A 16,493-nucleotide genomic window follows, 5' to 3' on the forward strand; every position below is an offset into this window, starting at 1 on the left:
AGGTTTTATCCAACAATGGAGAAGTAAGAAGCAATCTACGGGTTAACGATGTTTTTAGGGAGAAGGAATAGAGCTCCACAAGTAGGTAGTCTTTGCCTTGAAGCAGAGGTCTATTTCTATCAAGTCTCTGTAGCCCTCCACAAACGCACAATAGAGCAAGGGAGAGAAAACATCACTTTCTGTAAACATGAAATGAAAGATCTGGGTGGGCAGAGCAGATTTCTTGTCTGTCTCTGAAGACCTGCTCAGTGTTTGCTCAGCTTTTTATTGGTTTTCTTTCAGGAATTGACTACAAGACCACTACTATCTTGTTGGACGGCAGAAGGGTCAAGCTGGAACTCTGGTGAGTGTTTCTGAGCCACTTTGGCTGCGAGCGCAGGACCGGTGAGCAGGGGCCGTGGTGCTGCTAGTGGGATGCTGTACCGAGCTGTGGAGAGCACAGAGCATCCCCAGGCGTGCGGTGAGGCTTGCTAGCTGTTCTTACCAGCAAGTTACTCTAGCAAACCAGACCTCTTTCCACGGATCAAGTGCACAAACAGCATGCTGTTCTTTGCTGGAATAGTCTGATTTCAGTCTTTCTCTGTCATTCCTGACCATGTTCCCATACAGCTCTCAATCACTGAGGGAACAGTACTATTTTGGAAGCAATACTGGATTTTCCTGAAATCCTAGGATGAGAAATATAGACAAGAGAGTAGGAAAGGAGGAGAAAAAAATGTATGAAGCCCTTAGTCCCTACAGAAGCTGGATGTTTCTCAATGACTTGAGTAGAAATTAAAACAAGAGGAGTGAATAGACCTCATAGTTAGTGTCAGAGTATGGTAAACCCATGGAGAGCAGGACTTACTGGAGTGACCTGACACTGGGATGGAGACGGGAGAACGCTGCATGGGAGGGGTGACCCCTGCCTTATCTGGCAGCACCGGAGGAGATCTGGAGTCTTTCAGGCTGAGCTTTGTCTGAGGTTTAACCTGCTGAGAAGCTGACACAGCAATCCTGTAGATGAAAGAGGAAGGATAGGTAGCCTGCCCCTATTCTGGGTTTCACCTGGATCTAGTAGGGAATGACACATGCCCTAAAACTTCAAGTTAAATAGCCCTTTACCAACGCTTGTATCAAGTACAGGAATATTAGTAATCTGTGTGAATTGTTAAATAGGAATGAATGCCATATTCTCGGCCTCAGTGACTGACTCTAGCAGCGTGTAGTTTCATGGTTTAATTATACCCCTGCTCTCTGAAGCTGAATGTCCTCATTTTTCTTACAAAAGAATAGAAGCAGCTAATTTACCTCTTTTAGCTTGAATGTTTATATGTGCCACTTACATTCTTTTGTCTCTCTTGTAAGATGTCTATTTTAACATTTCAGCCCAAGTGTGTAGTTAGTTACTGCTTTCCTCTTGAAAGCCTCCTCTTTTTATACTGTAATTCTTGAGCTGGAGAACCAGCACAGGACCTGAAAAGCTGGAGCATTGGTTTGTGATGCCTTAGTGTCATCTTTTACCATTACTTTCTTCATGCAACCCAATATTTGATTGCTGGGGGAGAAGGAGATGTAAGCACAGACTGTTAGATTGATGTCCAGGACCAATAATATGATCCTTGAAAGCTTTAGATCTGAAAGAACTGTCCTGAACTTGAGGTCAGTGCCTTTTTCATATAGCTGGTGCAAATCTGGGGCTGAGGGATTCATTAGGCTTCTCAGTGATCATTCATGTGTCTTTTTATCCTGGCCGAGTGAATAGGTATGACAAGCATCATAACGTGTCTCTGATTACCCTGATGCATTGCAGTATATACTGGTTAAATCAGCGTGCTGGGCTCTGGCTTACTGTCCCAGATGTTCCCGCAGGCACCGAGAGGTGCTGGTAATGTAGTCAAACTTATTTATACCACATCAAGAGTTGCAGTCAGGACAAATGATAGTGCCTGAATAGCCCCTTATTGTCACCGTGGGCTAGAAACGCTGCTCCCTAGTCCTGTTCCTGAGCTCTCTGTAGGGTATGATCGACCAGGTCTGTCAGAGACCTGGGTATAAAGATACTTCCTTTCATTTTTGGTTAAAACATGTTTGGAAAAACAAGTGAAACTAGACAGTGGGAGACAATTTCTCCTATCTGGAGTGGCTATGTGCATTTTAGGATAGGTCAGCTGTTCTCCATGACTAGGAGAGGTCTACAGTCTCACTCTGACTTTGAACTTCCATGGACTGTAGGAAACTAGAGAGAAAATCCTTTGCCCAAGGGAGTAAAATGACTTACATCCTCGTACATCATAAGGTAGTGCTGAAGCTGCGGGGTTTTGGTCTGTACCTTCTCCGTGGGAAGCACGATGACAGCGAGGACCTCTGGAGTGTGTCTGACTGTAACCAAAGGTGGTGATGCACCCACCGATTCTTCCCAAAAAACACCGTGCAGAGCAGTTTGGGTACCACGCGTGTTCTAAAGAGCTGACCAGATCAACACTGATTTTTTTTTTTTTTTTTTGGGTCCAATAGATGCGCAGTATGGGATTCAATTCTCCCAATTTCATAGCTGTAACTTTTCTTTGTTGCAGGGACACATCAGGGCAAGGAAGATTTTGCACCATTTTCAGATCCTACTCTAGAGGAGCCCAGGTAAGTGCTGCTCTCAGTGCTTTGATGGGGCACACTTGCTTTTCCTTTAGGCTGTAAAAACCTTTCATGCCATAGTAAAGAGCTCTGAAGAGGAACACGTCAAGCATCGGAAGGACGGGATCTATGTAAATGCCAAGAGGCACTGCATGTCGTCTTGCTGCCTGGTATTCTGTTTTTATGAAATGGTGGGAGAGAGGGGAGGGAATGACAGACTTCCCTAGACTCCTACAGAAAAGGTCTGTTACAGACTATATTCGGTATTAGTTTCTAGAGAAGGGCTGAGAAGATGGGGTTATAGAGGACAGGGCAATTCTAGCTCTAGGTCTGCCTTAGCTTTAATGTGGGAGCTCGGACTTCCTGAGGTTTGTCAGATTTGTTTAAATATGACACTGGCTTTCCCAATGGAGTTCTTCCAGTCTGTGTTGCCTTCAAGTCAGTTCCAAAAATAGGGTGGCTCCTAGTTGCATGTTTGATGCAGACTTCAAACTAGAGCAGCTCAATTGGATCATAAAGTACGTTCCTTAAAACGTGAGACAGAGCGTTACATTTTGAGTTTCTCCTTTGAGCCTGCTCCAGAATAGCATCTAGATGCTGAACAGCAGAAAAATCTTGTGGTCCTCTGAAAAATTGCTGTTGGTTAATAGTGCTTTCTTACAGTTTTATTGTCATCCTTTTAGTAACATGACAGGGTCCCTCCAGGATAAAGTCTCCCTAGGTTGAATGAACTACTGTATTTTCCCTTTTGTTTCCAAATTGGAAAACTTTGGAGAAAATTCCTCCTCTCTTAGACACTAAGAGTCGGAAGCTATATATCAGCCTCCTGACTGTGCCAGCATCCTGGCAGATTCCCAGCCTTTGGGAAACTTTGCCACTTTTATTCAAGCTCTTGCCATTATTGCTCTTGGCTTTTTGCTCCTTGTAGCTGTAGACTGTTGCTTTGCTAACTGGCAAAATCCATCGTGCCCTCTTTCTCGAAGACTTCTTGCAAATTCACTTGTGCTGTAGACATGAGAGCACTTCGCCTGGGATGTGCTGTTGATACCTCCTCCGGTGTCTCGTTTATTCTTGTTTATGCACATCTCTGGTGGTGTGGATGCTTTGAGGCAGCTCCTTTGAAGCGGAGGCCAATTTCCTGGTGCTTGCAGAAGTGCCAGGCAAGGAGTGTTGGAGCGTGCCTTCTGCAGTGGGAGAGTACGGGATCTCCCGTTCGCATGCTCAGTCCCGTGTGTGAGTTTATCTTTAAGCTTCCCTCTGCCCATACTACGTTTCAGAAAAATCTACAGCTCCAATCCTAATATAACCTGTGGACTTGAGACCGTGTAATTTGCCTTACCAATTATACATGAACAGAATCAGTCACTGTGGTTTTCTCATGACCACATAACTTGGCTTTGGTCAGTCTTTTTCTGAGAGCTTGCTGTGTCAGATGCCGAAATCAAACTGGGAATAGAAAGCGGCAGGCTTCCAAACTAATGTGTCCAGAAATATCATTTGAGAGCTTTTACCCCTGTCTGCAGCATGACCTGCTTTTCCAAACTGCTGTACAGAAGACTTTCTCCCCTTCGTGTAGACTGTGAGCTCCTCGGAGCGAGCGCTGTGTCTTCACAAGGCTGCACCCAGCAGAGCCTGCACCCACATGCCAGAACTCGTAGCCGCTGCTGCCATCCAGCGAACTGGGGCAGACAGGAAAGGTGAAAAAAGTAGCGATGAGAATACTTGAACTGGATGGCGAGACAGGTACACATCTGTCTAGAAACTGCAGTGGAGCTGTAAGGCACTTGCACAGTGCGTCCTTCGGGTTCCTGCAGCCTCTTCTCCCAGACGCTACGTTTGACACTGGGTGCCATAAGGTGTCGTGTATCTGGCTGACCCTAAGTTTGAGATTGAAGATTGCTTTCATCTTCCTTTCTCAAAATGAAGTTCTTGGCCGCCTTTGCTTTGGAGGCAACGTCTTGCCCTTCTGCTGTATTGATCAATATTGCTTTAGGAACTCTCACTTGAACATCTGCAAGGCTTGCTTTATCCATCTTATCTGCTTACCCCTCCCAAGGAGTCTGTCTGAGAGACGTTCACAATAAACCTCATCAGCCAGGCAGAGGGACCTTTAATGTGAGTGCTTTCTTGCTGAATGCTGGAGTATGGAGCTTACTTGTGCAGCAAGGTGTAGCTTACGCCTTTTCCTCAAGGCCTGCATTCTGCTTGTGCAAGAAATGCCTTTTCCAAAGTACTGTTGTGATGCCTTAATCCTGATCTGCCAAAATAGTCAACCCTTACCCTTAAAAACAACAAAACAGCCCTAAACAGCAAGCCTGCCCAGTAGGAGGAGGGGTAGTTCCCGAGTGAAATATCTCCACTGCCCTCTGAAAGTGTCCGTGAGATGAGCACGGTGAAAAGCGGGTGCCTCCTGAAGACTAATGACTGGAGTCCTTGTACAGTCTTCTCCGGGTGGCTTGGCGTAAAACTTGGGTTGCTTTCAGCATCAAGTGATTGGCTCCCATGTGGTGATACAGCAATATTCCTGTATTAGCAGGAACACAGATATTGTCTCTCTTAAATAACTCACTACGTCTTTCAGTGGAAGAGGGAAGTATCTTAATGTAAACTCTTAATGGTTAACCAAAGCAAGAGGACTGTTTTCAATAACAAATGCCTGTGTGACTGCAAGAATGGACTTCAACACCTCCAGTTATTTTCAGTATGCAGACGCTAACTTCTTCTGGCATAGCATTAGCATAAAGACAACTTAACCCAGTGTGGTCTCGGGGGAAAAGAGATAAAATGCTCTCGAGTTCTCTTAGTTCTTCAAGATGTATTTAATGCTGCGTGCTGTACTGACTTCTTTGCTTCAGCTGTCTGCTTTTCCCTCTGCTGTCTTGGTATCATCAGACTTCAGGACTTCTGCTGTAGGAAGCCTGATGCAAATCCAGTTGGAGGCAAGAGAGACAGCTTTTTTAACCTAACAAGCCAAAAGCTCAGGAAGAATAAATACAGCAGAGAAGAGAGATGCCAGGGTAGGAAAAGCTCTGTTTAAAGTGCAGGGTGATATTTATACAAGAATGGCTTGGTATAAACTGGCCACGAGCACCTTCACGCTGAAAATTAGCAGAAGGTTCTTCACTGAGTACAGGACTGAGACTCTGAACTGAGCTTCCCGTAAGGAGCACAAGGGGAGCTTGAAGAATGAGTTTCCAAAGAGGACTTTGACAGGTTAGCTGTGAGAGCAGGAGGCTGGCCTCAGCAACCTGGCAGCATTTACAGGGGTGACTGCCAACAGGGTGAGTCTATCATCTGAATAGCCAATGCTTAAGAGAATACTTGGTATGAAAAGTGCCTTCAAGTAAGGGAAGCACACCTGACTTTTCACCCCCCCACACACACCTTATTGTTTCTCAAGTGTGTAGTGATAAGAATTGAATCTTCTGAAGTAAACCCTGGAGAGGTTGCAAAGTGGAAAAACAGTCCCCTAATAGGGAGCAGACCTTCTTGGGAGTTCTCCTTTCCCCCACAGCACAGCCTCATGCATTGCTCGGTCTGGACTCCAGGCTAGTCTCTCCCCAGTGAAAGGACTCTTCTTGAGCACCTCGATGCCTTCCCCAATTTAGAGTCCACACCACTTGCCTGGGTACATAGCCATGGGGCTTTCATGTTCAGCAGGAACTTCTTCCTCTTGAAAACATCTAAAGTAAAATAGCTTCGCTGCCCTTGATGAGCTGGCTTCAAATGAGGACCAGTCCCTTCTTTCAGCCAAGGCGGACCAGCTGCGTTTGCCTCGGGATTTGCTTTGAGGGTCACAGATCTGTCTTGCTTTCCCTCCCTGCCCTGCCTAGCTGATCTGATCTCATTAGGGATGCAATGAGCTCTTTGGCTCGAGGTGGAGGCTTGTGGTATACTGGTGTGCCTGGGACCCCCCTCCTTTTCTCTTCTTGCTTCCCTGGCGTTTGAGTTTCCCTTCTCCTATCAAAGCTTTCATCATCCCTTCCCTCTTAGGGTCTGTTGGGCCAGCAGGTCCTGACCCCATCGCTTCGGGGTCTCGCTTTGGGGCAAAAGAGGAGCAATTGTGTCTGGGATAGCAGAGCACTGGCCTCTGGACACTGGTGGGGCAGGGAGAGCGTGCAGGCCACGTCATGGTGACTGCAGGGCCAGGGGAGGGTAGAGGTGGAAACCCAGTAGTGTTGCGACCTGCAGAACAAACTCGGGGAGTCTGGAGCTTGTTGTGTTGCTTGTTGTTTTTATGTTAATTGTCACAGCGTAGGGTATGGTGAAAGGTATTTAGTGATGCTTAAAGGTGCTTCAGAAATCTTTCATTTTGCTCTTGGACTTCTGCTCTTTGGCTTTTTCTGCTTGGCTTTAAGGTCTCCATCATACCGACAGCAAAGCTGGCACACTGATCTCAACTGTTGCATGCAGCTGTGGCTCTTCTGGCTGCTGTGAGCAAATGCAAGCTATTCCAAGAGTCATCACGGAGGGGAGAGAGAGAGTTGTGGTGGTGCTTTCTGATCTAGCAAGGAAGAAGCAGTGCTAGTATCATTCCTGATGTCCTCATGTGCCAGTGATTTAAACTGTTTCTGAAAATGCGGCTTGCCAACTCTTCCCAGACGGTGTGATACAGAAGGTCCTTCATGAATAGTTTCAGACCATCTACAGGAATCATTGAAAAATGCTCCCATCTTCCAGCAAAGCTGCAGACCTAACAGAATAATGAATATTGTTGAGTTCTGCTTAGGCAGGTGATTTGAGTAGCTGCTGTTTATCCTGTTCAGGGCTTCTTAGTATGCAGGAAGGTGGTGGCTTTTTTGGCAGCTCAGCAGACTCTGAGGTGTAGGCTTTGCTCTACCTTATGGCTTTCTTGGTTGCTGCAAATACCTTACCTGCCTCAGGTCATTTTGATGGGGTTGTCCAGCTGCTGGAGGAGTCCAACCTGCTGCCAAAATGTTTATCAAAAGCTCAGTGATAAATAAACCCCCGCAACGTGTTACGCTGTTGGGAAATGGTTTGGCAGCAGGATGTCATCGCCCATGAGCCAAGGTCCAAGGTGCCAGCTGGAAAGCCATGACCAAACGTAGCTCTGAAAGAGCAGGCAGGAGAGACAAAGTGTTCTGGTTGCCATCAGCACTGGATCTTTATGGTTTACTTCGTCCTGTGGGCCAGAGAAATCCAGTCTGGGGGGTCTTCCAGGCTTCTTCAGCAACAGCTTTTTTCCATTGGTGGAGAATATCAGCGAGTGACACTTTCCTGGCCACCCTGTCATCTGCCTGCACTGAGCTGAGGTCTTTGGCAGTCGTGCGAGCCCTTGCTTCCTCCCAGCAGTGTTCTTGCGTGCTTGTGCGAGCGGCTGGAGATCCAGCTCCTAAAGCATCTGAGAAGCCTTTTTGGAGAAGTTTGCTTTGCACTGATGCGTGAGCACGCTGTTTCTCTCTCACCTTTAAAAGCTTATTGCTTATAAGCCTGGTCTAAACCTGCAGCAAGCAGACAGCGATGGTACTTTCCCCCTCCCCTTGGTTATGTGGACAGATCTTTGTGTAAGCTCCTGCTGAAAATAAGTCTGTGTTTTGGCAGAGTAAGTGTCCACATGTGCTGCTGGATACAGTAACGGATGATCTCTCCGTGTTCCTTGTTCACTACACGATGTACTCATGTGGAAATTTCTGTCGCTGGTATGCTTAGGGTCGTGCCAATCCCAGTAGCGTGGAACAAAAACAGGGTGGAAATGAACTTTGAAAATCAATTGTGAAAAGACCCGAGACAGGTCTGGGGATGAGTCCAGTCATCTTCCACTTCACACACAAGCCTGTAGGCAGGTTGAGGAGAAAAGGAAGAAAGGCTGTTGGAGGGTTGGTGAGGGGTCCAGAATACCCTTGATCTGAGAACCTGAGTGTGCAGCTTTTCACTTCATGCTGTGGGAACCTGGGGTACGTAATGCTTACAAAGGTGCTTTGTGAAACTAAAAATTGAGAGGTATGGAGATATTATGGTGTTGACGGCCATCTAGGCACTTAGAGAACAATTTAGGCTGCAAATGGGAAACTGTTCATTTGTCTAGTTGAGTAAATTAAAATTCTCTGCACATTATTCCAAAGGAGACTTTTTTAAACTGAAAAAACGCGACAGATCTTACTTGGAACTGTCTGCAGAGATGGAGCCAGCTCCCTGTCTGTATGCGTGTCTGTGTACTGTTCTCTCTAGGGGAGAAAATGGTAATGACAGAGTGTATTTGGGATGTGTGCTCTAGAAACGTGGTGTCTGGAGCATGCCAGTGCTACTTGGAAGAAGTACGAGGTTATCTGGCAGCACCATGAGCTGGCCAGAGGTTTTTAAGACTGCTTCTGCCATCTTCTGCTGAGTTACAGTAAAGCTGGTCTTAATACCCGTGCTGGGGAGGATGAGGACAGAAGCAAGGCATTAGACAACTTGGTGTTGGTGTCTTCTGACCTTTGGGAAGCTTTCGTTGACAATCTTAACTCTAAATGTGTGTGCGTGGAGCTGTGTTATGACTTGGAGGGTAAGCTGGCAGACAGCGTGGTGTCTCTTGCATTTAGACATCGTGGTCTTGACCTTCCACCCTGCTCCTGAGAACTTGGGGCTGCGTTTTCGCTGATGTTTTATCCTTATTCCTATTTAAAGAAGATCCAGGCTGTAGCTGCCAGCAAGCTTAAAAACTCTGTCCTCCTAGAGCATATTTCTGGCAGAAGCAGTCTTCACAAACTAGGTCTTGGGTCTGTTTCTCTTGGCTAAAGGAACTTGTCAATCCAGAAATAAAATAAGTAGACTTCATTTAACTTGCTGGCAGTTTGTCTTGGAAGGGGGTCATCAAACTTTTTGCTTTGTTATTTCCTGACTCTCATTCATTCACACGTACAGCCTTGGAAGCTAGAAGTCAAAACAAATATAACAAAAATGAGAAGAGAGCTCAGAGTCTCTTCCCCCCCGCCCCAAATGCACTTAAAATGTGATGTATCCTGGTAGTAGGTATTTCGTGATTGGATTCTTGAAAAGCAGTATCTTTGGGTTTGTGGAATTTTTTAATTAAGAAGAAAATAATGATTTTCCATGTTTTCTCCTATCTAAACCTAGGAGAAACTGAGTCTCTTCTCCTCCAAAACAAAAACAACCTCCAATTCTTTTTGAGTATGAAGTTTCTTGACTGTTCTAGAAATGACACTGCAAAAATTATGGGCTATAGGCATGAGCTCCAGACTTTCCTTGGAGGGAACTGAAGATGCATCTGTTCCCCCCCACCCTACAAATACTTCGGCAATGATGAAAACTCATCGTCAGGTCCCTCAGAACAACCTCAAACCCAGACTTTGAAGGGCTCGCTCTTTATGTTAGGCTATCAAACATGAAAGCCAACCCACCACGCAAGACTTGCCTTTTGTACCCTCTCCCCTTCTTTTTTTTGTACATTTGAGCCTTTCTGCAAATGGTAGAAACACAGATGCACAGACGTTGGAGGGCCAGCAAGGACAGAAAAAGCAAGCTTCGCCTGGAGAGCGACTGCCGGGGTGGAAGAGCTGTGCAATGAGGTTGGGGATAAAGCTCAAGAATCAGAATTGTTCTAACCAAGACTTGTAAAAATGATGAAATTGGGCAGGCTTTGTGAGACCTGCTTATTCTGAAAGAGCTGTGAGAGAAAGGCAAACAACGTCGAGGCACACCCAGCTTACTCAGAGAAAGGCTGCTTTTCCAAGTGGGGGGAATGCTTCAAGTGCCAGTTCAAGACATGACTTTATGATGAGGATTCAAGTGCCTTTGTGGCTCACGTGCCCTGGCGTTTATCATTCCCATGTGCTCCAGATCTCATGCTGATGATTATTTTTTCATAAACTTGAGGTATATCACATACATGGCGTCGGTACAGGCTTCCCCCAGTTCATCACAGGCTTTGGCAGCAGCAAATATTGTAAAGCTGTGGTTCAGGAGGGCTGGGTAGTTTGCATTTCCCATCTGTGTAGTGGATCTTCCATTTCAGCGAATAAAGGAGCAACTCCGCTGGTACGTGAGGGTGCTTGATGGTCTCTGACTGGTACCAGGACAGATGCTAGGCGGTTTGTCAGCTCACTCCTTCACTGTGCTGTATCTAGGCATCTCCTAGGGAGGACTAGGCTGCCAGCTGAGACTTTCCTTTGCCAACTTAAGATCTTTTTTGCTAGTGCTGGGGACTTGGCCGTAGGGATGGCTGTTCCTGGAGGATACCCCTGATTCAGAGAAGACTGGTTCTGCTGAGCTTGCTGCTAAATGATCTGTTATCCTGGAGTCTAGCTCAGGCTGGTTTGTTTTGCCCTTAGCTTAGTCTTATTGCTGCTGGGTTACCTTTCATCCGGCGCTGCGTTCCCAGCTGGGCTGCCTCCTCTCGCAGTGCGAGATCATCTGTTCCTCCGTAGTTCCCATTTCAGGGCATCTTCAACTGTGATTCTGCGAAGTAATCTTGAAGTGCCTGTTGTCACTTGAAATGTCCTTGATTGCAAAGAAGAGAGTGACAAGAAGTCAGAAGAATAACGGGAGAGTTGCAGAAAGGCTGCTGCTTAAGACAATTCTCTAAATGCTGTATGTGCCCAGCCGGTACTGAGAGGCAGCTCCTGATGCGTTGACTTGTGTGCCTGCAGGGCTGTGCATAGCCTATTTTCCTTGTGTCTGTCCTCAGAAATACTTTGATTCAAGAAAAGCTCACTTGGTAGGAGTTGCTGCGGACCTGAGTGGTGGCCAGCAGTCTGGTCATGGTCCTGAGTCCTGCTAGCCGGGCTCAGGGTGAGGGTGGAGACTTTCCGAGGTGCTGCTCCATCTCGTCACGGCTGCAGGCACAAACTTCCCTGCCAGGAGTTGTGCCTGTCCTGGTTGCCAGCATCATTGTGCTGCACCTCGAGAGGTGACTGGGAAGTGAGTCGTGGATGTGGGTGGTGTTCAGGGAAGATGGATGTGGGCCTGAGGATGCTGTAGGGACCTCTTTCCAGAAGAAAGGGTCGGGGGGGAAGGTCCTACAGCAAGACCTTTGATCTGACCCTCTGGGGTTTGCCAGCATCGCTGTCCTATGTTCGTTCTCTGCCAGCGCGGCAGCGACAATTAGAAACACCGCCTGCCTTCAGCAAAGCCCGGCGTGGATCCTGGTCGTGAGATCTCAGCCCTGCAGAGATGCTGTGTTGCTTATTGGCATCGCTCAACTTTTTCCTTGCCAGAAAAGCGACGACAGAATGAGACAGGTTCTGGAGAGGGCAAACATGCTGAAGATGGGTGTGCTTTATTAACTTTGTCATGTTCTGCTACCATCCTGTCACTGAATGCAGCTGTTCTGCATAAGGGGAAAAGACAAAAAAACCTGTTTCTGCCCCAGTGAGTTTGTATGAGATTTGTGACAGGAGGAGGGTGTGGTTTGCTCCTCCAGATACACAGTCACCGAGGCAGTTCCTCCTCCTTTGTAGCGACTGCTGCTTTGGAAATGATTTGGGGGGATGTTCAAGCCAAAACAGGAGTAAAACCTTCCGTAATAGTCTGGGACTGAGTTAGTACAGACCTGTTGTCTCAATTTTTGCCCTAGCAAGCAAGCAAATAGTAAAGCTGGAGCAATGTTCTGTCCCTTAGGCTTTTGGTTTCTGCAGATGGAGGTGGTCTTTCAGGTGTGTCTCCCTTTCATTTTGCCTACTATGAAACTTCCTGATTGCTCCTGATTTTCTTCCACCAGGGAATTCTCTTGGTGTACGACATCACTAATCGCTGGTCCTTCGATGGGATAGACCGATGGATAAAGGAAATAGATGAGGTAAGTTGAACAGAAGAACACATGCAGTGATCTATAGCAAAAGATTTGGGGAGGTATCACTTGAGGTGCCACCTCTGATACGGGGACAAGAATGGCTCTACTATGGAGAGGAAACGATGGCAGTCCGCTAATAAGCAAAGCAAGGGGATAAGTGTCTTCCCACCACCTCTGTATAAATCTGGAGTAGTAGGAAAGGGCTTGGGAATGGTCAAGAAAGATAGGAAGGTTCCCTCTAAAACGGACTGTGGAGGGGATAATTAGTCTTCGTCATCACGTAGTAGTACTGCTTGGCAGTCCTTCTCGGTCACAGGGCAGTTTCTACTTCTTTGCCCTTCAGTGCTATTGCAGCGAAGCAGAATACTGGGCGTAGGCTGCCCTTAACAGAGGACAAGCCATGATTTCTCCACTTCTTTCCTTTTTTAAGCATGCCCCAGGCGTCCCTCGGATCCTGGTGGGAAACAGGCTTCACCTTGCCTTCAAGCGGCAGGTGCCGACGGAGCAGGCCCGGGCTTACGCGGAGAAGAACTGCATGACGTTTTTTGAGGTCAGCCCCCTGTGCAACTTCAACGTCATAGAGTCCTTCACGGAGTTGTCCCGTATCGTCCTCATGCGGCACGGCATGGAGAAGATCTGGAGACCCAACAGAGGTCAGTGGTGAGGAAGGTGCTCCGTGTGGGGAAGGCATGAGAGCTGGCTGGCCTGAAACGGAGGGATAGGACTGACTGCTTAGGTGGGAGGTGTGTTTATTAGTAACTGTGGGATCTGAAAGCACCTGACATGGAGAAATGCCTCGGGTCAGACGAGCTGGAGCTGAGCCACAACAAGCTGCCTGTGCTAGCGCAGGAACCCGGCAGGCAGCGGTGAGGGATGGGCAGCTCCGGAGGGCAGTTCAGCATGTCTAGGATCTGAATTGCTCTGGGGCATCCTACACCTCTCTGCTTATTCTGGATGAGGCTGAGGGCAATTAAGCTCACAACTTGAAAGTAGTTCAATCAAATGGCTGTGTGGGATGAATCCAAGCGTAGGCACCTCTGTCCTTACCCTTGCCTGAGCCTGTGTCTCCTGTTTCGGAGGGACGTGGAAGCAGAGTGAGCCCAAGGAGCGGAAAGGGACTAAATCACATCGCTGCTGTCGGCGTGCAGCAGTGGGCTGGGGTGTTCCATACGTCCAGGCGCATGTGCTGCAGTGTGGCAAACCACGAGCAGACTCCGCGTTACGTCTCAGCCTGTTGCATTTGAAGCAAAATAGTCTTTAGGTCCCACGTTCCTGGCTGAAGGTAGCAGTGTGCCCCACTGGCAGTCTGAGCAGCAGGAGATTTGCACTCCTGGGGTGACCTGCCTTCATATGGATCCTCAGCTCCTGCTCACGAGGGAGGGAAAATCCTGTTTGCCAGCCCCAGTCACCAAATTGTCTGCCTGGGTTCCTGCTCCCGACCTGGCTGCCATGCCACTGTCCCACTAGCAGAGGGTTGGCGAGCAGGAACTGGGCTGCATTCGCAGACCTCTCCTGAACCTCTTCCAGAGGCAGGACTTGTAACTGCTGGCTGCCTGCTTGGGAATAGGCGCTGCCTGCTTGGGAATAGGCGCTGCCTGCTTGGGAATAGGCGCTGCCTGCTTGGGAATAGGCGCTGCCTGCTTGGGAATAGGCGCTGCCTGCTTGGGAATAGATAGCAGCGTGGCTTTCGTGGCAGGCTGGAGGTGAAAGCGTGCCCTCGTGTGGCTGCTTGCTGGGAAATCCCCTCCAAGTAGACTTCCCGAAGCAGGCTCACATGATGTACGCTGAGCGAAGAGGAGGCTGGGAAGCCTGAAAGGGCAGAGTCTTCTTCTGGCTTGGTGGGCTCTCTGTTGCTGCAGGTGCTCTGCAGAGAGCCGGCTCCGTGCCTGCTGCTCCCCGAGCAGGTCCCAAGTGAGACTGTCCTGCTTCGGGGCTTGCTGACCCTGTTGCCTCCTTCCCTGGGCATGTCCTTCAGGTTGCCAAACGATGGCCTGGGAAGCCAAGTGTCTGGCAGGAATGTGAGCAAGTCACTGCCTGCCCCGGGCACTGTGCAGAGAGGAGGGGTGGCAGTGTCTAAGCCCTGTGCTAACACCAAAGCTGGTGTCTCGCAAAGCTCTAACCTCCAACGGCAGCGCTTACCTGGGGTTTCCCAAGCATTTTGTCCTAACTGCTCCCTGTTCAAGGCTCCTATGCAATCACCATTAGCGTCTCTCCCCAAAGGAGCAGGAACTGCGCAGCATAAGGCATAGTTGTGGGGAGAAGGCAGCCCTTGAAATCTCTTGGCCCGTGACTGTCTGGTCTTTTGTCCCACCAGTGTTCAGCTTACAGGACCTGTGCTGCCGAGCCATTGTTTCCTGCACCCCAGTCCACCTCATCGACAAGCTGCCGTTGCCCGTCACCATCAAGAGTCACCTGAAATCCTTCTCGATGGCCAACGGGATGAACGCAGTGATGATGCACGGCCGGTCGTATTCCTTGGCCAGCAGCGGGGGTGGGAGCAGCAGCAAAGGTAACAGCTTGAAGAGATCCAAATCAATTCGTCCGCCCCAGAGCCCCCCACAGAACTGCTCACGCAACAACTGCAAGATCTCTTAGCAGGATGGACGCGCCGTGAGCTTCTAACGTATCCACACCCACCCACCGATGTACAGCTGTTTGCACACTTAACCCTTTTCGACTGGATCCTTTCGGATGGGCCGCGGTTGCTTTTCCGATGGCACGCACAAGCGTTAGGAATGTGCTCACGTTTTGGCTTCGCATAGGAAGCGTGGTGCCGGCTGGATCTCGCAGCGCTGGCGGGGAGAGGACTCTGCCAAGTGACCCTCCAAGAATGCTTTGGGCTTTGCCTCTCGGCCTGGGGTGGAAAATTCAGCAGCTGCCGGGTTGGGGAGGGGGGAAGGGGGGGGGAAAAAAAAAAGCTCATCCAGTCTCAATGGAGAAGTGGATTTAATGGAAGATTGAGAGGCTTAAGGGAGTAGGCAAGGAGAGTCTGTGCTGCAACTTTAACTCTTGGACTCCTGAACAGATTGCTGGTGCAATAGTGATCGTTGGATGTAGAACAAAAAGAAACGGGGACAGGGGACTAATGACAGTTTTCACCGGGATGTTATTTTCACCCGGATGTTAACCTGCTGTTGCCAAAAAAAAAAAACAACAACAAAAAAAAAGGCAGGAGTTGGCCAATTAGAAAGGGGAAGGAAGCAGTCTGCTTGCCTTCTCCATTTATTTATGTAAATATTATACATATATATATATATATCACTTGTTTTTTAAGGTTTTTTTTTAAGAAGCAGTCAGGGAAAATTTTATGCAGCCATGTAAATACAAGCACTGGATTAACTTTCCCAGTGTCGGCAAAGGGGCAGAAGTGGAGGATTTTCTGATGAAAATGTACAAATGCTTTAAGAGACTTTCAATCGCCACCTGGGCTTGTGCTGGGTTTTTTTAAATACTACATATGCAGAAGGAAAGAACGATTTGTGTGTAATGTACCCCAAGCTGCTTTATTCCGATCATTCCCTAAAACTTGTGAGTGCTGAAGGCAGGATGGGACGTAAGTGGATCGAGGGGCAGAGCGGAGGGGCCGGGGTCTCGGGGATTTGTTTTCGGCAGGCAGGACGAAGAGGCAGCTCTGAGGTCAGACTGATGCCTTGCTCGCTTTGCACCTTCTGATGCGCGGCTGAGGGGGGACTGAGGAGCAGAGGGGAGAAGCATCGCGCCTAAAGCAGAGGAAAAACGCTGAATTTTGTCCTTTATTGCTGCAAAACCTCGGCCGTCGCTTCCAGAGCCCTCCATCCCTGACACCGCCCCGTGCGACAGCCCCCGAATCCTGGCTGCTGCTTCTTGCTTTGCTTTTCCAAAGACGTTCTGCCTGAGCTAGCGTTGCTGCGGCTCCTCCTGGATGAAAGTGGGGAAAGGACAGAAGCAGCTTTTCCCACTGGAGCGTGAAGGAGCCAGGGACTGGGAAGGTAAAAGAGGTTTCTGTGGGGAAACAGCGGACCCCAAGTCCCATCGTGGCAAATGCGCTTGGCTCTCGTGGCAGCGCCAAGGAATTGGGAAAGCAAACTGCTTTGCTCTGTAGGCCCGCCCCTGGATTTGAGAGGGGCATGCGTGCTCAGCGGCAAGAGCTTGA

General features: G+C 48.5%; 1 protein-coding gene across 2 annotated transcripts in view; it reads left to right on the plus strand.

Annotated features, from left to right (window-relative positions):
• Nucleotides 1-15,235, plus strand: part of RAB40C (RAB40C, member RAS oncogene family) — a 35,341-nt gene extending 20,106 nt beyond the window's left edge. The window contains exons 2-6 of one of the 2 annotated variants that reach the window (XM_050905985.1): nt 283-343; nt 2,556-2,616; nt 12,290-12,367; nt 12,792-13,014; nt 14,676-15,235. In XM_050905985.1, coding sequence (XP_050761942.1) covers nt 283-343; nt 2,556-2,616; nt 12,290-12,367; nt 12,792-13,014; nt 14,676-14,956 — 704 coding nt within the window. In that variant the 3' untranslated portion in view covers nt 14,957-15,235. The remainder of the gene's footprint in view (nt 1-282; nt 344-2,555; nt 2,617-12,289; nt 12,368-12,791; nt 13,015-14,675) is intronic. The other variant, XM_050905986.1, reaches the window with a different exon arrangement.
• Nucleotides 15,236-16,493: the final 1,258 nt, after the last annotated feature.

This window comes from Gymnogyps californianus, chromosome 15 (assembly GCF_018139145.2).
Source record: "Gymnogyps californianus isolate 813 chromosome 15, ASM1813914v2, whole genome shotgun sequence".
Taxonomy (NCBI): domain Eukaryota; kingdom Metazoa; phylum Chordata; class Aves; order Accipitriformes; family Cathartidae; genus Gymnogyps; species Gymnogyps californianus.